Raw genomic sequence first — 17,555 nt, 5'->3', positions numbered from 1 at the left:
AGATTAACTTGTCTTTACGCTTTTGTGACTACTATCAATAATGTCACTTAAATAAGACGCATTAGGCGGACCTGCGACACAAATCACAATTACACCTTTGTCATTTACTGTAGGTTTAGATTGCAGGCTTTGGAATTTAAAAACAATTGGCGGGGAATTTCGCCTATCATCCACAATCCTTATGTGAGACAAGAACGCACATTTCTTTCCCTTTTCTGTGCGTTCTTGGTAGTGCAAAACTGCTAGCATGAGGCAGCTAACAATGCAGATAATGGGGACTAAGCTATTACGCCTATAAAGCCCTCCAAAAAAACAACAACAATGTTTTATATACATGCTGTTACCATGCATTAACAAACAGGCACATTCATGATAGCATGTAATAATTATTGTATTGTTTTTCACAGAGCGCATAGCAACTAACTTCCGTCAACAACAACTGCATAGAATGTGTTGTCTGTTTGCTACCCCGTAATCATTATAGACTTTGTTAGACTCGCTGATGACTATTTTGGGACAAATGTTCCAGCTATTTTGAAACACTGTGCCGTTATCATGCAGCACTTATGCTAAACGTTTAATGGACAAATAAGATGATTTGTATCTGTGTCAAAAATCACTCTTATGCCTTCGCCGGTTGCCATGTACGTCTACGCTAGTGTTACCACAGGGGTCACCAACCTTTTTGAAACCAAGAGCTACTTCTTGGGTACTGATTAATGCGAAGGGGCTACCAGTTTGATACACACTTAAATAAATTGCCAGAAATAGCCAATTTGCTCAATTTACCTTTAACTCTATGTTATTATTAATAATTAATGATATTTACACTTAATTGAACGGTTTAAAAGAGGAGAAAACACAAAAAAAAATGACAATTAAATTTTGAAAACATAGTTTATCTTCAATTTTGACTCTTTAAAATTCAAAATTCAACCGAAAAAAAGAAGAGAAAAACTAGCTAATTCGAATCTTTTTGAAAAAAATTTAAAAAGAATTTATGGAACATCATTAGTAATTTTTCCTGATTAAGATTAATTGTAGAATTTTGATGACATGTTTTAAATAGGTTAAAATCCAATCTGCACTATGTTAGAATATATAACAAATTGGACCAAGCTATATTTCTAACAAAGACAAATCATTATTTCTTCTGTATTTTCCAGAACAAAAATTTTAAAAGAATTTCAAAAGACTTTGAAATAAGATTTAAATTTGATTCTACAGATTTTCTAGATTGAATTTTAATCATAATAAGTTTGAAGAAATATTTCACAAATATTCTTCGTAAGAAATATTTCACAAATATTCTTCGTCGAAAAAACAGAAGCTAAAATGAAGAATTAAATTAAAATGTATTTATTATTCTGTACAATAAAAATAAAAAAAATACTTGAACATTGATTTAAATTGTCAGGAAAGAAGAGGAAGGAATTTAAAAGGTAAAAAGGTATATGTGTTTAAAAATCCTAAAATAATTTTTAAGGTTGTATTTTTTCTCTAAAATTGTCTTTCTGAAAGTTATAAGAAGCCAAGTAAAATAATTAATGAATTTATTTAAACAAGTGAAGACCAAGACTTTAAAATATTTTCTTGGATTTTCAAATTCTATTTGAGTTTTGTCTCTCTTAGAATTAAAAATGTCAAGCAAAGCGAGACCAGCTTGCTAGTAAATAAATAACATTTAAAAAAATAGAGGCAGCTCACTGGTAAGTGCTGCTATTTGAGCTATTTTTAGAACAGGCCAGCGGGCTACTCATCTGGTCCTTACGGGCTACCTGGTGCCCGCGGGCACCGCGTTGGTGACCCCTGTGTTACCATATCTGAGTTATTGTTCAGAAATATGGGGAAATAACTATAAATGTGCGCTACATTCGTTAACCGTGTTACAAAAAAGATCAATTAGACTGATACCTAATGTTGGATATAGAGAACATACAAACACTTTATTTATTGAGTAAAAAACATTAAAGTTTGATGATTTGGTAAAATTGCAAACAGCTAAAATGATGTACAAAGCAAACTATAACCTGCTACCAAATTATGTACAACATTATTCTCAACTAAAGAGGAGAAATATAACCTTAGAGGAAAATCTAATTTAAAACATTTGTATCCACGTACAACACTTAGAACCTTTAGCATATCAGTATGTGGAATTAAGTTATGGAATGGATTAAGTAAAGAAGTTAAACATTGTACTGATATGATCCAGTTTAAGAGGTTGTTCAAATTAATAGTGCTTACAAAGTATAAAGAAGAAGAACTATGAGAAATACTTTCAACCTTATTAAAAATAAGATATTCTTCATCTCAGTATGTTAATAATGACTGACTTAACTAATTACATATTACAAAACTGTTGTATTACTCATTCTCGGATGTCATTTTACTATAAAAAGGTCAGTAAATGAATTTGTAAACGCTCTGAAGTGGGAAAGGGGTAGGATTAAATAAGCTTTGCTTCTTCCGACTCCTTTTCGGACATGATGCAAACAGAAATGATATGGAATTGTGTGATGTTTAATTGTGTCACCCCCCCAAATCCTCCACACGGACAGGCTAACCTCCTCCAACCTCCGAGGACAAAGCTACGAGCAATGGGAGACCGGGCTTTCTGCTCCGCCGCTCCCAGTCTGTGGAACGCTCTCCCTGACCACCTGAGGGCACCACAGACTGTGGATGCTTTTAAAAAAGGCTTAAAAACCCTTCTTTTTAAAAAAGTATTTTTTTAGATATATGCATACTAGTTCTAGCTATTTGGCTGTTCTAGTTTTTATTTTTAATATTTTTTATTATCTTTTTATTTTTATTTTTTTAATACACCGTAGCAATTTGAGGTTGTTTACTCAATGTAAAGTGTTTTTTTTTTTTTTTACAAATAAAATCTATTATTATAATTATTATTATGTATTATGCTGTAAGTTTGTTCATGTTCGAAATAAACTAAAAGAAAGAATGAAAGAAAATAAATAAATAAAGGCTTTATTGAACTTCCTACACTTTAAAATAAAATGGTTAACTTGTTTTTTTTACAATTGTACAACAGTTAAATATTTTAAAAGATGACATGCATGAGATGCATCTGCAACACAAGTCATCATTACGCCTTCCTCATTTATGTTTAAAATGAGTGCTTTAATGCACTTTTTACATTTTGATATCAGGTAGTGAGCTCATTTTTGACAATTGTACAATAGTTAGGATGATCAAAATTGTTGGTACATTTCATAAATGTTTTATGATGGGGACAGCTTGACCCCGGAACAAACTATTAGAGGTCCACTAGCATGCCTACCAGCTTTTACTGTATTGCAAAAATATTTCCACATTCAGTTGAGTGCATGAGTGATGCACAACTCAAGAAATCAGAGCATCACAGTTTGTTCCACTTCAAACTGTCGAATAATCAGTGTCAAATCCTTACCCTCGCCTGAGAAAGGATGGCCTGAGCCTGAGCCTCTTGTGCCGATACCACAGGCCCCTTGTGCGCCTCGCCGCCCGCACGGAACTGCACGGAAAAAAAGAAATGCACAATTCGGATCAAACGGGAACATTGGACGCCTGAAACGGGTGCGAGTTGATAGAACGAGGAGTGACTTGTGATGAAGGGGTGAATGAACGGCGTGTCATGCAAAAATGTGGCAGCCTGCTGCTGCTTGTGTGCAAAGGTGGCAGAACTTACTGGAAGCATCAGAATGGTACCTGCAGGCCCAGGGACACCGTGGGGGGGGGGGTGCGGGTAGTCTGGGGGGGGGGGCTGTAGGATCACAAGGGGAGATATTATTATTTTTTAGTTGTCCTTTGCCTGTACTTTGTGGTACTTCCTTTGTGGTGTACAGCTTTTTGTTTAAAAGGGGTGTTTATAAGGCTTGTAATAAGGTATGGTATATGGTATGGTATAAAATACACTACGTTCAAAGTTTGGGGTCACCCAAACAATTTGTGGAATAGCTTCATTTCTAATAAAGAATAGACTGTCAAGTTTCAGATGAACAGTTACTCTTTTTCTGGAATTTTGGGTTGCTGCAATTGTCAGGCGTTCAGTTTTGTCGATTATGTCACGAAGCTCAATCTGCTCAAAGGAAGGTCAAGTTTGTAAGCTTTCTGTAACGATCTATACGTTTCAGATGTGTGAACATGATTGCACAAGGGTTTGCTAATCATCAATTAGCCTCTGACCAATGAGCATGACTAGCATTGTTCTGGAATGGCCGTGATTAATAGTTGCTGGAAATGGGGCCTTATACCTCGGAAACCAGACATTTTGGCAGCTGAATAGTCATTACCACATTAGCAATGTATAGAGTGTATTTCTTTAAAGTTAAGACTAGTTTAAAGTTATCTCATTGAAAAGTACAGTGCTTTTCTTCAAAAATAAGGACATTTCAATGTGACCCCAAACTTTTGAACGGTAGGTATAGTATAAGGTATAACAGGTATATTACAACTGAAAAAATGCTTGACTACTGGATTCTAAAATTAACTGAAATCTTAGTAACATTAAATATCTTCAATAAGAGTGTATTTGCTTATTTTCTGTTGTTAAGATATTTCTTCTCATTAAGCAGATTTTTGATAGAGTGTTTACTTGTTTTAAGGGTTTTGGCCCTAAATGATCTCAGTAAGATATTACAGCTTGTTGCTGAGATTTGATGACCTATATTGAGTAAAACATGCTTTGAAACTAGAAATCAACTGTTGCATAGTTGTCAACTGCAAGTATAAAACTGCTTTTTTAAAGTAATAATTTCTTATTAGATTAAACAAAATTTTTTTTTACAATTGTATACATTAGAAAAACTGTTTTATTATTAATGAAACAATAGAAAATACGTACTCTATATAGTAGTACAGTTGGCACAAGTAAGTAAATGACAGTTAATATTTAAACATTTAACATTTCTAACAATTTTGAACAGAAATAGTTCATGCACATTCAGATAAATTCTTCGAAATTACAATTAAAAAAATTTTGGCCGGGGGCCGGGCTGTATATATGCGCACTAATTGACTGAAAGAGCACGCACTTGTCGCGATGACGTCATGTTATCAATGGAAAAATGCATTTTTAAACCATATGATTTGCCTGAGCGGCTAGGAGACCCCGAGAGTAACAAGATGTTGCCTTGTTGCCTTTCCATTAAGAACAATACATTAGTTTTTAGTATAAGTTTGCTGGTTTCAAGAAATGTAATGCCGAGCACATATCATTATGTCAAGATAATGGCACTAGCATTTACGTATTTAAGAATATTTTTCAACATATTGAGCAAAAAGGTCCCGTTTTTTTTTCTACCAAGAAAATTGCACTTGTTTTTAGTGAGAATATACTTATTTTAAGGCATTTTTGGGTTCATTGAAGTTAGCTCATTTTACTTGTTTTGGAAAGTCTTGACAAGACAATTTTTTTTGTTCTATTGGCAGATAATTTTGCTTAGTTCAAGTAAAATACCCCTCATTTTTGCATTTTTTTTCTTGTTTTTGAACACTGACTTTTTGCAGTGTAGTAGTAGTGAGTTTAGCTAATGTGTGCGGCTGATGCTTCTTTTCCGAGGTGTGGAAACTCCCCAGAGCATAAACAAAGCGTTATTTAACTGTTTGCATGGCGCCCACACGGTAGCAACTCATCTATTTACTCATCACTTAAAAAAATTAAAATAAAATAAAAACCCTCAGCCCTGCCAGCCAAAGGAGCTTTGATGTCATTTTTGAATGCCACAAAACATTCATCAAGCTGAGCTTTTATGGTGTCGGCCTCATAAAACATGTGAGTCAAGGCTGAGGCGAGCCATGGACAGGTAGGAAAGAATGTAGGGGACAATCAACATGTCTGCTAGAGTTCATATCAATCTATTCCAGGACTTTTATTTGAGTCTGGATTTACTCTAAGTATTGTTTACTTGCTAGTTGGGAAGTTAATTTGATGTGTGCACGAAAATCGGCAGGTCTAAAAGGAGAACTGCACTTTATGTTTAAATGTTGCCTTTCATTCACAATCCTTATGTGAGAAAAGCACTTACACGTTTAATTTTTTAATGCATTCAAACTTGTAAATAAACGCTCGCAAATGTCAGCTAACAATGGAGCTAATGGGATTCGCTCGTTCCAACAACTTCCATCACTATTTCATATACACGCTGTAAGTATATATGTAATGTAGTAACAGGCACATTCATAATAACATGCAATAATTGCGTATTTTGGCATATTTAATGAATACATATTTTTTCTTTAATTTCCCAGACACATTGATTGATTGATTGAGACTTTTATTAGTAGATTGCACAGTACAGTACATATTCCGTACAATTGACCACTAAATGGTAACACCCGAATACGTTTTTCAACTTGTTTAAGTCGGGGTCCACGTAACGTGGTAAATAAATTGGTAAATTCATCACAACGTTCAATATTTCCTTCAACAACGAGGACTACAACTAACCGTGGCAGACTTCGTGAGAGACAACAACGACAAATTATGATCGGAACCTGCTATTTTTGAGCCTGAATATACGGAGGATGAGCGACACGTTTTAGAAGCCGAGCGATAAGCAGATTCAGCAAGTAGAACTATTGCTAAGTGCTAAACAAGAAATACAAACATAATAAAACTATTGCTTACTGTACAATGTCTGCTCTCACTAGGATGCTGTTGAAGACTTGCTCTTCCGGGTTCTTCAGACCACCAATTACGGACATGACCGCCTCGTTCATCTTTCTGAACGATGATATATTTTGCAATAAATCTTTTTTGTGTTCGTTTTCAGTCATTTCTGTCCGTCTCGCCCTCACTCTCGTCCGTGCTCGGGTTTTCTCTCCACCATCAACAACAACCCCGCTCCTTCCCGGCTGCTGCCCTTTAACAGAGCGACCGGTGATAAGAATAAGCCAGCCCAGGTGTGCCATCTACGCACCTGTCGCTAATCTCGAAACCGGTCCTGGCACACCCCGCTTCGCTGCAGGCCCGCAGGCCACGCCCCCCCCACAGATGCTAACTGATGGGACGTTCATATCTTCCCGTTTAGATGAAGAATTAATCATAAAACTCATGCAGGTACAAACAAAAAGGTGGTCCTTTCATGTCTTTCTCGCCATCTTTGAGTCTAAGTTGAATGTCAAAGTTGACCAAATTCTCAGTTTATGGCAACAACCTTCTACTATACAAGTGAGAGGCATTATTTATGATCTAGGATTAACTTTTACCAACTCAGAGGCAATGCAGCAGCTCACCGGCTATGTGTCAATAGCTGCAAGAGCTGTTATCTCTTTGATTATGGCACCGCTACAAGTAGTTCTTCAGCGTGAGCCCTAATAAATTGAAATATTGCTAATACATGGTTAATGTTCAGGACAAGACATGTAAATGGAGTATTAATGGTAGTTAATGGTACCTGCATGAGTTTTAGGATTAATTATATTCTTCATCTAAACGGGAAGATATGAACGTCCCATCAGTTAGCATCTGTGGGGGGGGGAGTGGCCTGCGGACCTGCAGCGAAGCGGGGTGTGCCAGGACCGGTTTCGAGATTAGCGACAGGTGCGTAGATGGCACACCTGGGCTGGCTTATCTAATCACTGGTCGCTCTGTTAAAGGGTAGCAGCCGGGAAGGAGGGGGGTTGTTGTTGATGGTGGAGAGAAAACCCGAGCACGAACGAGAGTGAGGGCGAGACGGACAGAAATGACTGAAAACGAACACAAAAAAGATTTATTGCAAAATAAATCATCGTTCAGAAAGATGAACGAGGCGGTCATGTCCGTAATTGGTGGTCTGAAGAACCCGGAAGAGCAAGTCTTCCACAGCATCCTAGTGAGAGCAGACATTGTACAGTAAGCAATAGTTTTATTATGTTTGTATTTCTTGTTTAGCACTTAGCAATAGTTCTACTTGCTGAATCTGCTTATCGCTCAGCTTCTAAAACGTGTCGCTCATCCTCCGTATATTCAGGCTCAAAAATAGCAGGTTCCGATCATAATTTGTCGTTGTCTCTCACAAAGTCTGCCACGGTTAGTTGTAGTCCTCGTTGTTGAAGGAAATATTGAACGTTGTGATGAATTTACCAATTTACCAATTTATTTACCACGTTACGTGGACCCCGACTTAAAGTTGAAAAACGTATTCAGGTGTTACCATTTAGTGGTCAATTGTACGGAATATGTACTGTACTGTGCAATCTACTAATAAAAGTCTCAATCAATCAATCAATGTGTCTGTGAAATTAAAGAAAAAATATGTATTAATTAAATATACCAAAATACGCAATTATTGCATGTTATTATGAATGTGCCTGTTACTACATTACATATATACTTACAGCGTGTATATGAAATAGTGATGGAAGTTGTTGGAACGAGCGAATCCCATTAGCTCCATTGTTAGCTGACATTTGCTAGTGTTTATTTACAAGTTTGAATGCATCAAAAAATTAAACGTGTAAGTGCTTTTCTCACATAAGGATTGTGAAAACGTTGTGATGAATTTACCAATTTACCAATTGAATTGACCAATTCAGTTACCACGTTACGTGGACCCCGACTTAAACAAGTTGAAAAACTTATTCGGGTGTTACCATTTAGTGGTCAATTGTACGGAATAAATACTGCACTGTGCAATCTACTAATAAACGTTTTAATCAATCAATCAGCTGCATTTTTAGCCGCCTTGTATTTGCTGTACATTACCAATTAGAATGCAAAGAAAAAAGAAAATATATGTGTTTTGTCTTATATAGGGATTATTAATAATAAGCAAAAGTCCAAAAACGTGCAGTTCCCTTTAAGAGTGACAGAATCTTCAATGACAATCTCCCTAAGGACCAGCAAGCGGCGTTTATTCCTTACGTACTTTTCAATGACATTTTAACAGTAGTATGTGTTCTTTTAGCCTGTTCATGAGCACCAAATATCTCCCTTACTCACCCCACGTTACTTACGAAATTAACAATTTTTAAACTGTCGACAAATACTCTGGCCTGGATTATGTCATACCTATCTGGTCGGACCCAATGTGTCCGTATTGATAACACAACATCCAGTTTCACTGCTACTGATAATGGCCTGCCCCAAGGCTTTAACATCGGCCCTCTTCTTTTCTAAACGACCTGCCTTCTGTATGTGAGGATGTTAAGTACTCATCTGGACTGTGGAATCATTGGCACACATGTTTGTATGTAAAAAACTGACATTTGGGTTTTAAGGTTTTTTTTGTTGTTGTTTTTTTTTTAATTATTATTTTTGTGTTTTATTGTTTTGTTTTGTTTTTAATGTATGTTTTATTGTTTTGTTTTTAATGTATTATATTCTGTTTTTATATGTTTAAATGGATCTTAAGGTCTGCAATAAAGATTGATGATGATGATGATGTTAATATCCAGAGGTATGCAGATAACACGGTTATTTATAATTGGGGAAAATACTTTGAAATGGTTGCCAAAGAACTTACAGCAGCCATGGAGAAGGTGGCAAGATGGCTACATGACTCCAGTCTTACATTAAATAAACAATAAGAAAACGGCAACAATGTATTTTGTAAACAAATATAAAACGTCTTCCTTTCCAAATATAACTGTTAATAAGGAATTGATACAACATGTTAGTGAATATCGTTATCTGGGTGTCATTTTAGACCCGACACTCGGCTTTAAAAAACATATCAAATAGATGTGCCAGAGTCTTAAGTACACTGCAAAAAGTCAGTGTTCAAAAAAAAAAAAAAAAAAAAAAAAAGAGGGGTATTTTACTTGAACTAAGCAAAATTATCTGCCAATAGAACAAGAAAATGTGGCTTGTCAAGACTTTCCAAAACAAGTCAAATTAGCTAACCTCAATGAACCCAAAAATATGTTAAAATAAGTATATTCTCACTAATAACAAGTGCACTTTTCTTGATAGAAAAAAAAAGAGACCTTTTTGCTCAATATGTTGAAAATATTCTTAAATGAAGTAAACGCTAGTGCCATTATCTTGACATAATGATATGCGCTCGGCATTACATTTCTTGAAACCAGCAAACTTATACTAAAAACTAATTTATTGTTCTTAATGGAAAGGCAACAAGGCAACATCTTGTTACTCTCGGGGTCTCCTAGCCGCTCAGGCAAATCATATGGTCTAAAAATGCATTTTTCCATGGATAACATGACATCATCGCGCCAAGTGCGTGCTCTTTCAGTCAATTAGTGCGCATATATACAGCCCGGCCCCCGGCCAAACATTTTTTAATTGTAATTTGAAATAATTTATCTTGAATGTGCATGAACTATTTCTGTTCAAAATTGTTAGAAATGTCACATGTTAATTTTTTAAATATTAACTGTCAGTTTGCTGTGCTAAGCCAACTGTACTACTATATGAATATTTTCTATTGTTTCATTGAAAATAAAACAGCAAAGTCCATTTGGTCGTCATCCGTTTTAATTATGAGACACAATTGTGTCGAATTCATGATTTTTTTTGTTCATGCTTGAAATAAGAAATGATTACTTTCAAAAAGTAGTTTTATACTTGTGAGTGTTGACGACACAGCTTTGCAACAGTTGATATTCTAGTTTCAATCATGTTTTACTCAATATAGGTCATCAAATCTCAGCAACAAGCTGTAATATCTTACTGAGATCATTTAGGACCAAAACACTTAAAACAAGTAAAACACTCTAACATAAAATCTGCTTAGTGAGAAGAATTATCTTATCAGACAGAAAATAAGCAAATATCACCCTTATTTGAGATATTTCATCTTACTTAGATTTCAGTTTTTGCAGTGTACAACATAAACATGCTCAAATGTATCAGGGATTTGTTAACACTGGAGGCAGCGCAAACTTATTTTAATGCAATGATTATGTCTTGTTTTTATTATTGTATAACATTTTGGTCCCAGGCAAGCAAAATCACACTGAGGCCAGTGGAAACTTTGCACAATGGCAAGGTTCAAACCCTGCTTCAAAAGCTGCACAACAAATATTTTTTTTCATTTTTTTTCGTAGATTAAAGTGTTTTATACATTGTGCTCATGAGTAAATGTTGCTGATCAATTTTAATGTATTATTATTATTTTTTAATTTTTAATTTTTTAAAAATTATTATTTATTGAGTTTATTCAATTGCCTGTTCCAGTATCAAATGGTACAAGTCGGTCAACAATTTTTAATTTGAATAAGGATACTTTCATTTTTTCGAATTTCAAGCAAATTAAAGGCCTACTGAAAGCCACTACTAGCGACCACGCAGTCTGATAGTTTATATATCAATGATGAAATCTTAACATTGCAACACATGCCAATACGGCCAGGTTAACTTATAAAGTGCAATTTTAAATTTCCCGCGAAACTTCCGGTTGAAAACGTCTATGTATGATGACGTATGCGCGTGACGTCAATTGTTGAAACAGAAGTATTCGGACACATTGGATCCAATACAAAAAGCTCTGTTTTCATCTCAAAATTCCACAGTATTCTGGACATCTGTGTTGGGGAATCTTTTGCAATTTGTTTAATGAACAATGAAGACTGCAAAGAAGAAAGTTGTAGGTGGGATCGGTGTATTAGCGGCTTGCTGCAGCAACACAACCAGGAGGACTTTGAGATGGATAACAGACGCGCTATCCGACGCTAGCCGCCGACCGCATCGATGATCAGGTGAAGTCCTTCGTCGCTCCGTCGATCGCTGGAACGCAGGTGAGCACGGGTGTTGATGAGCAGATGAGGGCTGGCTGGCGTAGGTGGATAGCTAATGTTTTTAGCATAGCTCTGTGAGGTCCTGTAGCTAAGTTAGCTTTAATGGCGTCGTTAGCAACAGCATTGTTAAGCTTCGCCAGGCTGGAAAGCATTAACCGTGTAGTTACATGTCCATGGTTTAATAGTATTGTTGATTTTCTGTCTATCCTTCCAGTCAGGGGTTTATTTATTTTGTTTCTATCTGCAGTTAAGCCCGATGCTATCATGTTAGCTCCGTAGCTAAAGTGCTTCGCTATGTATTGTCGTGGGGATAAAAGTCACTGTGAATGTCCATTTCGCGTTCTCGACTCTCATTTTAGGGAGAATATAGTATCCGAGGTGGTGTAAAATACAAATCCGTGATCCACAATAGAAAAAGGAGAGAGTGTGGAATCCAATGAACCCTTGTACCTAAGTTACGGTCAGAGCAAAAAATGATACATCCTGCACTGCACTCTAGTCCTTCACTCTCACGTTCCTCATCCACAAATCTTTCGTCCTCGCTCATATTAATGGGGTAATCGTCGCTTTCTCGGTCCGAATCGCTCTCGCTGCTGGTGTAAACAATGGGGAAATGTGAGGAGCCTTTCAACCTGTGACGTCACGCTACTTCCGGTACAGGCAAGGCTTTTTTTTTTATCAGCGACCAAAAATTTATCGTCGATGTTCTCTACCAAATCCTGTCAGCAAAAATATGGCAATATCGCGAAATGATCAAGTATGACACATAGAATGGGTCTGCTATCCCCGTTTAAATAAAACAAATTCATTTCAGTAGGCCTTTAATATTACAGACTAAAAATCAATGGTAATACCATTTTTATTTGTGGCGAAATGAGGGGGAGGGGGCCGTAACAGAATGAATATATTCTGTTACGTGTTTATATATATATATATATATATATATATATATATATATATATATATATATATATATATATATATATATATATATATATATATATATATATATATATATATATATATATATATATATATATATATATATATATATATATATATATATATATATATATGATACAAACAAACAAGCCCTCGCCACGCTTTGTACAAAACTGACCAACATATTAGGAATCAGAACACTGAAAGAAAGCTTGCTCCCCTAAAAACTCTTAAGGGTTAAACTTTCCATTCGGTTCTGTTCCTATTGAATGTAAACTGTCATTATAGTATTATAGAAGAAGGCTGAGACAAAGCTCTGAGGATTGTAGTCAAGTTCAACAAGTTTCTTAGGATATATGAAATATTTTCCTCCCAACTCCCCCATGATTGATTAGAAGACACTTACAGTTGGATCTCAGCATGAACTGTCAATACCATGTGGCGGTGTGACCAGCAGACCACACAGACACAAGGCCGCTACTGTTCCTCATGGGGTTTAAAGTGATCAGAAAATGTTTTTTTTGGCCCGCCCTTCCCCTCAACTCCTCCTTTGGGAAACAACGCGTCTTACTGATGAGGAGCCACTGATGGGAATCAGAAGCAACTCCTTCCTGTAGGCCCGCGGTTTGCTGTCTGGACGCGTCATCGGATAGGATTTTTGTCTTTTATGATCTGCCCCCACCTCTGCCTTTGTAGTCCCAGCCCTATTCATTAACTCTAGATGTCGCTGCGAGGAACATTCATGACCATAGTCTGAATTTCCCCTCGGGATTGATAAAGTATTTTTGATTCTGATTCTGATCGGAAATGGCAGATGGGAATAGATGGTTTTAATTGGATAATCCTAGTATTTACAGTGTTTAAAGTGCTTTCAGTAAACCTTACTAGGAACAAGCCTTCTTGTGTGTCTGTAGCTTTAATGCTAATGAGGTGTGTTTCATGCCCACTATTGTGCACTTAATCCACATTTTACATATACACTAGAGATAATGGCTTTTTTGCCGATATTGTCCAACTCTTAATTACCGATTCCGATATCAACTGATACCGATATATACAGGGGGTAGCAGGGGGTATATATTGTAGCGTCCCGGAAGAGATAGTGCTGCAGACGTTCTGGGTATTTGTTCTGTTGTGTTTATGGTGTGTTACGGTGCGGATGTTCTCCCGAAATGAGTTTGTCATTCTTGTTTGGTGTGGGTTCACAGTGTGGCGCATATTTGTAACAGTGTTAAAGTTTTTTATACGGCCACCCTCAGTGTGACCTGTATGGCTGTTGACCAAGTATGAATTGCATTCACTTGTGTGGGCGAAGAGCCGTAGATATTATGTGATTGGGCCGGCACGCAAATGCAGTGCCTTTAAGGCACGCCCCCAATATTGCAGTCTTGGTGGAAATCGGGAGAATGGTTGCCCCGGTGAAATTTTCGGGAGGGGCACCAAAATTCGGGAGTGTCCCGGGAAAATTGGGAGGGCTGGCAAGTATGACTGGGAGAGGCAACTGCTCTGTACTTCTCCCTACGTCCGTGTACCATTTCGTACAGCGGCGTTTTAAAAAGTCGTAAATTTTACTTTTTGAAACCGATTCCGATAATTTCCGATATTACATTTTAAAGCATTTATCGGCCGATAATATCGGCAGTCCGATATCATCGGACATCTCTAATTATTATTATTAATATTTATATTATTATTATTATTACCATTATTATTTGAGTCCCTTTATTCAGTTCAGTTCAGTTCCAGTTTATTTCGAACATGCATACGATACTTTGTAATTTATTGCAGTGCTTCTCAATTATTTTCTGTTAATAAACAAATAATGTTTTTTTATTTTTTAGTCCAACTTGTGCACAACTTTGACTTGCTGCCGCCTCCTAAGGAACAAAGTGGTATTACAAGTTGTTGAAACAAGCGCACTGTACCGTAGTGTTGTACACAATAACCAGTGCTACAATACTATTTAAACTTTTTAAACCAATTTTAAAAGGATTTTATCGCTGAAACGAAATCCCACTTTTTAATTTTTTACACAATAAAATATTAGATTGGATATATATATATATATATATATATATATATATATATATATATATATATATATATATATATACACACACATATATATATATATATATATACATATATGTATATATATACATATATACATGTATATATATATATGCATGTATATATGTATACATATATACATATATATATATATATATATATATATATATATATATATATATATATATATATATATATATATATACATATACAGTATATATATATGTATATATATATATATATATATATATATATATGTATACATATATACATATACAGTATATATATATATATATATATATATATATATATATATATATATATATATATATATATATATATATATATATATATATATATATATATATATATATATATATATATATATATATATACACGTAACAGAATATATTAATTCTGTTACAGTCCCCCTCCCCCTCATTTCGCCACAAATAATAATTTTATTACCATTGATTTTTAGTCTGTAACATTAATTTGCTTGAAATTTGAAACAAATGTTTTTATCCTTATTCAAATTAAAAAGTGTTGACCGACTTGTACCATTTGATACTGGAAAAGGCAATTAAATAAACTCAATAAATAATAATACATTAAAATTGATCAGCAACATTTACTCATGAGCACAATGTATAAAACACTTTAATCTACGAAACAAAAATGAAAAAAAAAACCTATTTGTTGTGCAACAATGAGCACACTTTGTTTAGTGCAGCTTTTGAAGCAGGGTTTGAAGCATGATACAGCATGATACTGATAAAGCACGGTCCCCGAGGTCACGCGCAGTATTAATGCCTACCTACACCAGGGTTATTTCTGTTAGGGGCCACATTTCTAGAAAACGACCAGGGGACTGGACGTGTCCCCTCACTATTATTCTTACTTAGACAGCTTTCATCCTCTGTAATGGACATTAGCTTTGTCAGAGTAAAAAAAATAGCCATGCCATGCAAAATACAAGTGTCCACTGAAGTCTCCGCCGGCCGTTAGGATGTTAAAATGTCAATGCAAGGATCTGCCAATAGTCCAAGTTCCTCTCTACAACAGGAGCGCTTAAGTGGTTTTAAAACGTTAACGTAATTGTGGAGGGGGGCGTGGTCTGCGGGCCTGCCGCGGAGCGGGGTGTGGGAGGACCGGCCTCGAAGCACAGCTGGCAGGTGATTGGCCAAAATGTAGAGGTTGCCCTCTGGTAGGTTCTCCTGACCACCACACACTGGCACGAGAGTGTTGGATCAGGTTGGATCAAGTCATTTATTTTCATACACCACTATGGTTTGCTTTTCAGCAGTATATAGTTAGGACTTTTCAGTCCGGCGTGTCTCTGCTTTGCATCTCTAGCTTGTCTCTCTCTCTCTAGCTCCAACTCCAACACTCGTGTCTCGGCACCGGCAGCTGCTAATAAGCATGGCAGGCGATTGGATGATCAGCCCCAGCTGGGTAATCCAATCACCTGCCAGATGTGCTTCGAGGCCGGTCCTTCCACACCCTGCAGGCCCGCAGACCACGCCCCCCTCCACAGTAATATAATGTAGTCTAAGTTTTGAACTGAACCTGGTATCATTTCCAAGCCCGATTTGGCCCCCATGTGGCCAGTCGAATGACCCTGGCCTGCATTTCAACCCCCTGAGTGACTCAAAAATTAAAATATATATTTAAAAAAATATACATTGCAAGCTAGTCGTACTTGATTGCAACTCAGTGTTGCTATTTGATAATATTGACCTACTCAAGGTTGCAATAACCTAATCGCAAATATAGAACCTCACTTTTTCACATTAGTGGAGAATATTGCAAATTCAGTTTTTCCTACTGGAAAAAACTCAGTGGTAATGAGAAATACAAACATATATCTTAAAAGTGCATGGTGCAACTTTAAAATATTAATACATAGCATATTTATACTCCACTACTTTAGAAGGGGGCTGTTTTGGGACCTAAGGGTAAAATGTGTCATTTTTTAAGGGGCGTCGAGGTTTAATGTAGGAAGTGTGTGTCATACATTCCGAGAAAGCACGGTAGTCACTTCTGCGGTAACTCACCCTTGCACCGGGATCTCCTGTGGGCCCTGGGGAACCTGGCAACCCTGGGGTACCCGGGATACCCTAATAACACAGACAACAGACAGACATTCTTTGAGTTCATTATATCCCAAAACTTTGCTTCCCAAGCCTTCCCACCACAGGCGTTCTCCTCCATCCAACGCTCATCATGCGTCGGCCAACAAAGACAGAAGCTTCAACAAGAACCCCCGTAACCCCTTTTTTGGTCCCTCTCTCTCTCCCTCGCACACACACACACCAGACATACACACATTCTACAGCACCACTGACTTGCTTTCCATAAAGGCATTTTTCTCCCCCCACTCTTTAGCTGTTCTCCATGTGTGAAAGGCAGACAGGAGCGCGGATGAGAACGTGATACTCACCTCCTGGCCAGGGGCTCCTTGGGGTCCTTCTATAAGCATCCCCTAAAAAAAGGCAAATGAGAGATACAGTAGCGTTACAAATCAACTTTGAATCCAGAAGGGAGAAATGACCGACGGCTTCTGCTGCTGTTTTGTGGCTTTGAGGCCGAGGACTTTTACTTACTGCTACAAACAGTATTTCATCTATGGTGCAAGCTATTCTTTAATGTGCGTGTGGTCAAAGATTTGGAATGGGAGGCTGTGGTGGGAGAGTGGATCTGTAGCTGCTATTTCAGTTAATATTACAGTTGCATGGTTTAAAACTAGGGATGATGTTCGAAACCGGTTCTCCCGGTTGTTCGATAAGAAAAGAACCGTTCGATAAGAAAAGAACCGATTCCATGGACTCGAATCCCTTTTTGAGAACCGGTTCCCGTTATCGAGG

At 36.7% G+C, this 17,555-nt stretch overlaps 1 protein-coding gene across 1 annotated transcript in view; it reads right to left on the bottom strand.

The window, feature by feature from the left end:
- Window positions 1-17,555, bottom strand: part of LOC133631559 (collagen alpha-1(XI) chain-like) — a 188,299-nt gene that overhangs the window by 87,317 nt on the left and 83,427 nt on the right. Inside the window, exons 10-13 of the mRNA XM_062023875.1 lie at window positions 17,132-17,173; window positions 16,746-16,808; window positions 3,686-3,760; window positions 3,428-3,511 (exon numbers count right to left, since the gene is read on the bottom strand). Coding sequence (XP_061879859.1) covers window positions 3,428-3,511; window positions 3,686-3,760; window positions 16,746-16,808; window positions 17,132-17,173 — 264 coding nt within the window. The remainder of the gene's footprint in view (window positions 1-3,427; window positions 3,512-3,685; window positions 3,761-16,745; window positions 16,809-17,131; window positions 17,174-17,555) is intronic.

The sequence above is a fragment of the Entelurus aequoreus genome, linkage group LG16, assembly GCF_033978785.1.
Source record: "Entelurus aequoreus isolate RoL-2023_Sb linkage group LG16, RoL_Eaeq_v1.1, whole genome shotgun sequence".
Taxonomy (NCBI): domain Eukaryota; kingdom Metazoa; phylum Chordata; class Actinopteri; order Syngnathiformes; family Syngnathidae; genus Entelurus; species Entelurus aequoreus.
Note: the sequence above shows the minus strand (reverse complement) of the source record. Positions and strands in the feature narration are given on the sequence as shown.